This window comes from Tupaia chinensis, unplaced genomic scaffold, assembly GCF_000334495.1.
Source record: "Tupaia chinensis unplaced genomic scaffold, TupChi_1.0 Scaffold000049_1, whole genome shotgun sequence".
In the NCBI taxonomy this organism is placed as follows: Eukaryota; Metazoa; Chordata; class Mammalia; order Scandentia; family Tupaiidae; genus Tupaia; species Tupaia belangeri.
In genome coordinates, this window is record NW_006159507.1 from 2,206,224 (window position 1) to 2,215,900 (window position 9,677).

The following is a 9,677-nucleotide window of genomic DNA, read 5'->3' on the forward strand; positions in this document are numbered from 1 at the left end:
CTCCCACGCTTGCAGTGATACTCAGAAGACCCCGGGCCTCCTGAGAGGCTGGGGCTGAGGTGGGTCTGTAATTCCCACTCTGTGCTCTGTCCCTGCAGGGGATAAGGACCGTGCAAGCAGTGTCAAAGGTCGCCTGTGGAAGCTGTTTTCCCCAGCCAGGCTGGCCACCCGGGTCCACCGGAGCGCCTGGCTGGAGAGTTACCTGGTGCACCTGGAGGAGATGGGCGTGTCGGAGGAGATGCAGGCGCGGGCCCTGGTGCTGCAGCTCTGGGCCACACAGGTGGGCGTGGATGTGTGAGTGGTGCATGTCGGTATGGATGTGTGGTTATGCATGTGTGCACACGTGTGCATGTGTGCATGTGTGCACATCTCGGGGTGCGTGAATGGAATATGTGTGTACATGTGCATGCGTGTGCATGTGCACACAGTGTGCACTGTGAGTGTGTCAGTGGGCGTGTGCATGTGGGTGTGCACACATTCAGCCATCTGCCCCAGTTCTCTGACTCCCTTCACTGTCAAACAGCATCGTGGATAGGATTGTTCATTCGATATTCTTTTTGTTAATTTGGAAAAATGTCACAGAGAAGCTTTATAGTTCAGTGAACCCCTAATTAGACTTCACCTTGATTCGCTAGTCTTTTTTTTTTTATTTTTTTTAAGGTTTTTGCCATAGAATAGTGTGTACTTTTCGGAGAGAGACAGAGAGAGGGAAAGTGAGAAATTGCACCTGAGGAAATTGCACGAGACAGAGAGAGGGAAAGTGAGAAATTCCACCTGAGGAGGATGGCCACATGCAACCCCTTCTTCTCCATTTTCCTCCTGGGATTCTGGGCTCGTACGCACACATGCGCAGTATGATTTTCAAACTGCTGTTGGCCAGTGGAAGTCCATTACCTTAACCACCTGCTGGCCCCGATTCCCCAGTTTGAACATCTTCCTAAGTCTGCTTCCTTTCCGTCTCTTTTTTCTTCCTCTTCTCCAGCCCATTGGGGTTCATTTACGGGTCTTTTGCGAATACATTGCAGATACCATGACCATTTACCCACATTATGTTGGCATGCGTCCCGAGGGCAGGAGCCTTCTCTTACATGACCGCAGGTCTGAAACCAGAATCAGGACTGAGAACCCAGGCCCAGGTCATGATCCAGGCCACGTTCTAGTTTTGCCAGTCGTTCCGATCACGTCTATTATGGCCCATCTTGCCCAGCATCCCCTGGGGCACGTGTTCTGCTGCGTCCTTCTGCCTCTTTGGTTTCTCGCTGTTGGGCAACAGCAGGGCGTCAAGTGTGGCTGAGGAAGAGTGAGGGAATGAGAGGGGGCAAGGAAGGGGGCCAGGATTGCCTTGTGGGCCCTAGTGAGTGAGGGCTGGGGTTTTATCTGGGTGAGTTCAGAGCAGAGTAGGGTCAGGATCTTAGGGGCAAGGGCAGAAGTGGGGGCCCTAGGGAGGAGCTGCTGGTGGCAAGATCAGGCCGTGGCTGTGGGGGCGAGGAGGAGGTGGGCGGCTCTGGGAAGCTTTGGAAGAGCGAGCCAGTGGATTTGGTAACGATATTGGGGTGTGAGGAAGGGAGCAGGTGGTGCTGCAGGTCTCCGGCCTGGTTCCTGCCCTCACCCCCCACCTTGAACCCTCCTTTGTGTTCGGCCCCGTTGGCCGTGACAGTTGACTGGCTGACGTTCCTGGGCAATTCCTTTCCCATCTACTTGCAACTTATTTTTAGTTTGCTCAGAGCCATTAGCGGTCCTTGTAGCAGAGGCTGGCGGGGAGGCTCGGTTCAAGCGGCAGTTGCCCCCATTAGTGCCTACTAACGCATTCATGGGCGGGGATGGCTCGGAGCCCCAGGCTGTCCCCAGAGCCCCTTGTGGAAATGACCTCTGTCAGCAGAACTGGACACTGGCCGGGGCTCGAGTGGCAGGAACAGCAGGAGCTGGGGACAGGATGTCCTTTGAAGTTGAGTTGTTGGCAGCATCCCAAGTCCAGGCAGGTGGGGAAAACCCTTTCAAGAGCTCGAGGCCTGAGAGCAGGGCTGAGAGGCCAGGTTGCCCAGTGGTTTCGGGGTCAGGCTCTGCAACCTCCCTGCCTAGATCTGAAACCTGACTTCACCACTTCCTGGCAGGTCAGTCATGTAGCCTCTCGGGACCTCCATTTATTCATCTATAAAACCGAGACGGCAGCACCTTCCAAGGCACGGCTGTGAGGATGAAAGGAAGCAGTCACGTGCATTCTCTAACTGCCAGCCAGATGAGTGTCCGACAAGTGTGGGGGGCTTGTGTGGGCCACACCCCGTTCTAGGAGCCAGGAGGAGAGCAGAGGGTCAACCAGAGCCAAGTCCCTGGCCTTACGGAGCTGGCACTCTGGTGGGAGGAGAGAGATGATGGGTGAACACGCAAGCTTCTAAAACACGGGGGAGTGAGCCCGTGGGCGACAGGAGCACAGGAGGGGCGGGGAGTGGCGAGGAGCTCCTTCATAGGGTGGTCAGGGAGGCCTCGCAGAACAGTCTCGGTGGAATGCGAAGGAAGTGAGGCGCGACTGGTTTGGCCTGCAGCGCAGTCATATGCTCCCCACCAGGAACTTTTGGGTGGTTCTGGAGGGTGGGGTCTGCAGGGCCCCGGGGTCCCAGATGGCTCCTCTGCTGTCAAAGCGGAGACGCTTCGAGGCACTGTGAGCAGGATTTAGAGTCGGACAGACGGTGGAGTCCAGCTCTGCCACCAGCCAGCCATGTGACCTTGAACAAGTCACTTCACTTTTCTGGGTTTTGTTTTTACCATCTGTAGAGAGGATTTGTTTTTCCTTTCAGTAATTTATTTTGTAGTTTTTAGATTACAGAAAATTGCCACAGTAGTACAAGGAATTCCTAAATCCCCTTCAGCCGGCTTTCCCTGAGCTGCAGAACCCGACACGTTTATCAAACCCAGGGGACAGCACGGGGCATCGCTGTTAACTAAAGCCCGTCCTTTACTCGGATTTCCCCAGGTTCCCCACTGATACGCTTTTTCTCTCCCGGGATCCGATCCAAAGGCCACATTGACTTGGGGTTTTCGCTTGCTTATTTGTATTAAATAGACTCTGTTAGAGCATTTTTATGTTCACAAAAATTGAATGGACAGTAAGGGGTTTCCCATACACTCCTGCCGCTCATCTGCACGGCTTTCCCACGTCGACCTTCCCCGCCACTGATGGGCCCACACTAGCACATCACGGAAATGCTGGGGCATTCTTTCATTCCCTTAAACATTTTAAAATCATCAAATGAAAAGAAATAGCATCTGGGATATCCCTCTTTCAGCGTTGGCTTCTGTGTTGGCTCCATCGTCAGAGGAATTGCTCCTCTGCATGGCCACCGCCGTGGCTGCTGGCAGCTCCAGGTACTTGAGCACTCCCAGCAGTGGCAGTTTCTCTTTCCCATGAGACAAGCAAAGATCTCAAGTCGGGCAGTCATTGGCCCAGCCCTGATCACGTGTCCTCTCTGGGCAGACCATCATTGGTCCAGCCCTGGTCACATGTCCCCACTGAGCAGACCAAGCATTGGCCCAGGCCGAGTCACTGTTACCATGAAGTCTGGAGGGGTTGGGTCAACCCCGCATGGCCCACGTGGACTCAGAGTGCAGGTAATTCTCTAAAGGGTAGTGGGACGTTGTTACCCAAAGATGAGGGGGTGAGCACAGAGCAGGTGAGGGTAGCAGGTATCCCCCACCCCACTGACCGATGGGGTGGTTGGTGGGTAACGAGACGGTGTAGGTAAGTCACCAGTTGGTGGGTGTGCACTCAGTCGGCGCCCCCTAAAGTTCAGCTGCGGCCACTCGCAGACAGGATAGGACAGGACGGCACTGCTGTGTGGTGGGCTAGGCTGCAGTAGGAGGGGCTGGGGACATGTGTTCCTGAGTACACTGAGCCAGGGCCCCAAGGAGGAAGACTCAACTTCCAGGGTAGCAAATCCAGGCCCCTCTGGGGCTGTGGTCCCTTGCACGCACACCGGCTCACGCGCCATCTCTGCAGTGGATGGAATGTGGCCTGGTCACCTCCCTCACTCGCCACAGCACTTTCCCGCACGCAGTTAACTGAGCGCCTGCGTGGTCCACTCCTGCTTGGTAATTAATGAGCAGCGGCCCCCGTCTGGCCATCTGGGCAGGATTAAATGGCCTTGGCGCTGAGCTAGCCCGACGCTGAATTATTTACCGCCCACATTTCCCTGGCGATGGACAGCGAGCAGCCTTGCAGTCTCTGCTGGACCTGACGTGCTGGAGGAATCGCAGAGGCCTGAGGATGCGCCTCCATTCTCAAATCCAGGGCTGCGGCGGGTGGGGACGCGTCACTGCTCCTGAGCACCCTCTGAGTCTGGCATGAATGCGGCCGCCAGCTTCTAGTCTAAGCAGACCCTGTGGCCCCACCAGGAGTGGGCCCTGTTATTCCCACTCTATCAAGGGAGGTTCTGAGACCCAGAGGGGGGAGTGACTTTTCCAGAGTCATAGAAAGTGGAAGGGGGCAACATGGTAGTTGGGGCGCTGGACTCCCATATGGCCAACCACGGTTCCAGTCCCAGGTCTGGAAGCTTGCTGTCTCACCCCCACCCCCCCATCTGTCTCTGGTGAGCTCACATGCCCTATACCAAATTTAAAAAAATAATGATAATAAGAATAAATTAAATTACATTAAAAAATGTTTTAAGAAAAGAAGGTGGGGGGCTGGGATTTGAACCCAGCTCTGCCTAGTCTCCGTCAGGGCTCTTCCAGCCCACCTTCCGGGCTGTCCTGGAAGCCTGCCTCCAGCCCAAAGGGACACAGATGCTTATTTGACAAATACTGATGAGCCTATAGCCTTTGCTGGGCAATGGGTAGCGACGAGGGAGCCTCTGTCTTCATTGGCCATCTCAGGAAAAGGCCTGACAGCGGTGCCTGGTGGCCGGGTCCTCACCCAGGGACTGCGGCACCACCTCGGCGTTGAATCCATGAGAGCCGATGAAAAAGACCGACAGGAAACCTGTCATAGCCGTTGATGCTTTGGTGCCTTTCTTTCTTTTCCAAGTTTTTGCTATAAGGAGTGTGTACTCGCCAGAGAGAGACAGAGGGGAAAGTGAGAAATGGGGATGGTCACTCCAGTGCCTTCTCCATTCTCCTCTTGGGATTTTGGGCACAGGTGCACATGCGCCTAGTGTGATTTTCAGGCTGAGACTCCGACCGCACAGCCCGCCGTGTGTGACGCAGCACCCTAACCTCCATGCCACCTGCTGGCCCAGTGCATTCCTTTCCAGCCTTCTCCCCTGTAGTTTTATTCGCTGGTTAAGATTACGCAGCTGTTTTAACCAACATTCTGTTTGACTTAATATTAGATCACAAGCGTTTCTCACGTCATTGCAGATCGCTATAAAAATCACTCAGAACCCCTCTCTTTCACTTGAAAGTAGCATCTATTTTTAAAAATTCAAACAGTTTTAAAGGATATATGAAAGGAAAGGCCATTTCTCCTTCCCTTGTCCTCCCAGTCTCCCAGCCTCTGCCCGAGAGACAACCTCAGTGACCAGTTTCTTTGTGTTTCCTAGAGATGGTCTGTGTGTCTTTGTAGACACTCTTCTTTAAACACACACACCACAGCGGCCGCCCGGCGGCCCGGCATGCATCTCGCTGTTTGCATGCCTCAGAGAGCCTTGGCCCGGGTCCCGTAGCTGTACGCACAGTGGCTCCTCTAATGACTTCCGGTATCGTCATCTCTGGCTAGGCTGTCATTTAGCTCCCTGAGCTCCAACCGATAGACGCGGAAGTTGTGTCCCACCTCTCGCTGTTACATCAGCACTGCAGTAGCCACCCTTGTCCATGTGCCCTTTCCCCACGCGCAGTCGTGTCTGCAATGAAATTACAGGGCCAACGTGGTCTTTAATGATGATTTGCTATTCCGTGATTTTGACTGAGTAGGACGACCACTGAGCGTAGACAAAAGCCTTTCCCTAAACGGAGGATAGTTAGTATTCTACCCCTGTGTGGATCACTGACTGACAGGTACCTACACACATGCTAGACTGGCGCCAAGTAGCTGAGGCCAATATGTGTATGAAAATGTTCAGCCAAGCCTGAAGCCTTGGAGCAAGAAACCCCATTCATTTTCCTAATTGCTTCACTCTTGGGAATTCTAAATAATTCTCGTTTAGGAAATGAACAGCTTTCACAGTCGTCAGTGAGGATCGCTGCTTTGCTTTACACACGCATGGTGCTCATACATTTACTCTTCAAGTAACCATGGAATTTTAGTATGTGAAACATTTGTATCTCAAATGACATTGAGAACAGTTAACTATATTTAGAAACAGACGATTGGATATTGTATCAGTTAGCTATTGTATATTGCACATCCACTAACACTCTGGGTTAACTCGCAGATCTGTGGGCCTGGCTGTTCTGAACTGACTCAGCTGGGGCAGCTCAGCTCTGCAAGTCTTTCATCCCGTCTTGGCACCAGTGGGCTCACAGGGCCAGTGGAAACACACACGGTCTCTTAAAACCCGGACTTAGAATTACTGTTGGGTCAATTTCACCATATCCTATTGGTTAAAGCCAGTCCATGGGTGAGCCAGAATTCAAGGGGTGGAGGGAATACATTGCCTCTGTAAAGGGAGGAACCACAGAGTCTCATGGTACAGGGACTGTTGGAGATCTGGGCTCAAGGATGCAGGTCAATACTAGTCCTTTAGAGGATTTGCTATAGGGCATATGCACTCACCAGAGACAGAGACAGTGAAAGAAAAAGTGAGAAATCCCCCCCAGGGGGCATGGCCACACCACAATCCCTTCTTCTCCATCCTCCTCCCGAGATCTTGGGCACACATGCACACATACCCAGTGTGATTTTCAAGCCATCAGATCCGGGACTCAAACCATGGTCAGGCACGTGGGGGTGCAGTGATGTGACCACAACACCATCTGTGGGCTCCCAGTACCAGTCTTAACAACATGCCTTGTTCCTATTAAAGACACTTTTTTGCTCAAGGTCAGGAGTGCCAGGTGTGGCATTGAAGTAGGTTCTGGGCTAGGCCAAGGCCACAGAGCAGACATCGGCCATGTCCCAGGGCCAGAGATGGACATGGGTCATGGCTCGGTGTTTGGCCCTTGTGCCTCGGCCAGGGCTGAGCCTGTGGCACAGACCGTCCGCTCCATCCTGTTGACGACATGTCATGGGCTCCTTCTCATCGCAGGGGAACATGGGCCCTGCTGCCTTCTGGCTCCTGCTCTTCCTGCTCAAGAATCCCGAGGCTCTGGCTGCTGTCCGCGGAGAGCTCGAGCGTGTCCTCTGCCCAGAGGAGCATCCGGAGTCGCAGAAGGTGTTCGACAGCACACCTGTGCTTGGTGAGTTGGTCCTACCCTGGGATACCCTTAGGATGGGGTCACCATGGGTTTCCCGTCTTAGACCTGGCAGGTCCGTGCTCCAGTTTCAGCCGCCCAAGGCTCATGGTCTCAGTGGGAGATTTTTGGTTTCAAGTGACAGAAAAACGAACTTAAACTGGCTGAAGTAGAAAAGGGACTTTATCTGGGACTTGTAACAAAAAGTTTCAGCTTCAGGCACTGGTGGATCCAGGTGCTCTAATGATTCAGGCAGGGTTCAGTCTCTTCCTCTCTCAGGTCCGTTTTCCACTGAGTTGCTCCAGGCCCAGGCTGGCAGGCATCCCGCTGCCAGCCAGCGGCTCAGGGCTGACCTGCTCTCTCCTCTTACAAGAATCCCAAAAATGTGTCTCCCCAGCTCCTTGGCCATATTCTCATCCTGAGCCAACCATAGGGCTCAGAGCGATGCTCTGATGCTCTGATTGGCTGGCCACACCCTGATCCTGGGACCTAAGAGTAGAAGCAACCATTCAACCCCAAGAGGGAGAGGAGCGATCCCTGGAGGAGAATAGGGGACTGTTTCCAGAAGGGCTATGTATTCTGGGCGGGCACAAGTAACAGATATGGATGGCCCTGCTCTCCCCAGCCTTCTGCTCCCTCCCTTGCTCCCACCTGCCCTCACAGCTTCTCTTGGGGTAAGACCCGATCTTCTCATGGTGGAACGTCTCTGAGGGACCACAGAGATCACGTTTCCTCATCTGGCCCTGTTCACCTTGCTGTGTCACTGTGGGCAAAGTACACACCCTCTCTGAGCCTCTTTTATCTCCTGCTATAAAATGAGGGCTGAGATGGCATTTGAAGGAGCTGGGGGACAGCCTGCTGACCCGTCCTTGCACCCGCCCATGCAGACAGCGTGCTGAGTGAGACCCTCAGGCTCACGGCTGCGCCCTTCATCACCCGTGAGGTTGTGGTGGACCTGGCCCTGCCTATGGCCGATGGGCGGGAGTTCTCGCTGCGACGTGGTGACCGCCTCCTCCTCTTCCCCTTCCTGAGTCCCCAGAAAGACCCAGAAATCTACACAGACCCAGAGGTGAGTGACAGGGATGGTTGACCGTACTGGGGAGTGCGAGGGAAACAGCAGTGACTCAGAGCAGCCCGATCTGAGTGGCAGCCCGGCTCTACTCTTGGCTTGCTGTGTGACTTTGCCCAGATTGCTCGACTTCTCTGTGTCTGCATCCTCACCCATAAAATGGTCATAGCAGCACCTGCCTCACAGGGTTGCCAGAGGTGTAAACGAGATCAGGTGAGAAAAGGCCATCAGGCCCAGCCGCACGGTGGGGCTGGGGGACACTGTGCTCCAGGTGCAGGCCCACATGGAGACCCCGGCTCAGCTCCCAGGCCGTGGTGTTCCCTCAGCGACTGAGAAGGTCTGAGGAGGAAGGAAGGATTGCAAGCTCGAGGCCAGCCTGGGCAACTGCAAGTCCCTGTCTGAGCGAGCAGGCGTGATGGCACACGCCCGGTAGCCTCAGCTGGGACCGAGGCAGGGGAGCACATCCGGCAAGACCTCACTTTTTTTCCAAAGAATTTATTTTATTTATTTATTTTGTTTATTATTTATTATTTATTTTTCACATGAGTTTTGCAAGAGAAAGAGAGAGAGAGAGAGAAAGCAAGCTGACAGGTCCAGGACTTGAACCACAGTCAGCCATGTGGGAATTCCAACTCCTTCACGCCACCTGCTGGCCCCAAGACCTTATCTTAATGGAAAAGAAAAGGCTTCACGGGGTCTGCCATGCCCCGAGTGTGCTGTGAGTGGAGCTAAGTGATGTTTTCCCAGAAGGTGATAATGTCAGTTCCCGGCACTGTTCCTTGTCCATGGACTTGGAGGTGTGGCAGATTTTCACAACTGCCAGGATTGGGTTTTCCCTGTGTGCTAGACCCCATGCTGCCCGCACAACATCCATCTGTCCCCCATCACCCGTCTACACATCTACTCTTCCAGCCGCCCCTCACCCAGCCTCCACTCGCCCATCCGTCCTCCACCCATCCGCCCATCCTCCACCCACCATTCATCCACCCACCCATCCTCCCCACCCAACCGGGGGCCTGGTGGAGCCCCCCCCCAGCAGACACACACGAGAACCCACAGGGGCCTGGTGGAGCCCGCACCCATTCATCCATCCTCCACCCACCTATCCTCCACCCACCATCCATCCATCCACCCACCCATCCTCCATCCATCACCCATCCTCTATCTGTTCATCCATCCACCATCCATCCTCCACCCACCTACCCATCCTCTATCTGTTCATCCAGTCACCACCCATCCTCCATCTGTCCACCCACCTGTCCCTCCCCCATTCATCCATCTGTCCCCC

The 9,677-nt window shown here is 54.2% G+C and overlaps 1 protein-coding gene across 1 annotated transcript in view; it reads left to right on the forward strand.

Moving 5' to 3' along the window:
* Positions 1-9,677, forward strand: part of PTGIS (prostaglandin I2 synthase) — a 30,480-nt gene that overhangs the window by 13,731 nt on the left and 7,072 nt on the right. Inside the window, exons 6-8 of the mRNA XM_027775125.1 lie at positions 99-280; positions 7,176-7,326; positions 8,208-8,389. Of these exons, the coding sequence (XP_027630926.1) occupies positions 99-280; positions 7,176-7,326; positions 8,208-8,389 (515 nt within the window). The remainder of the gene's footprint in view (positions 1-98; positions 281-7,175; positions 7,327-8,207; positions 8,390-9,677) is intronic.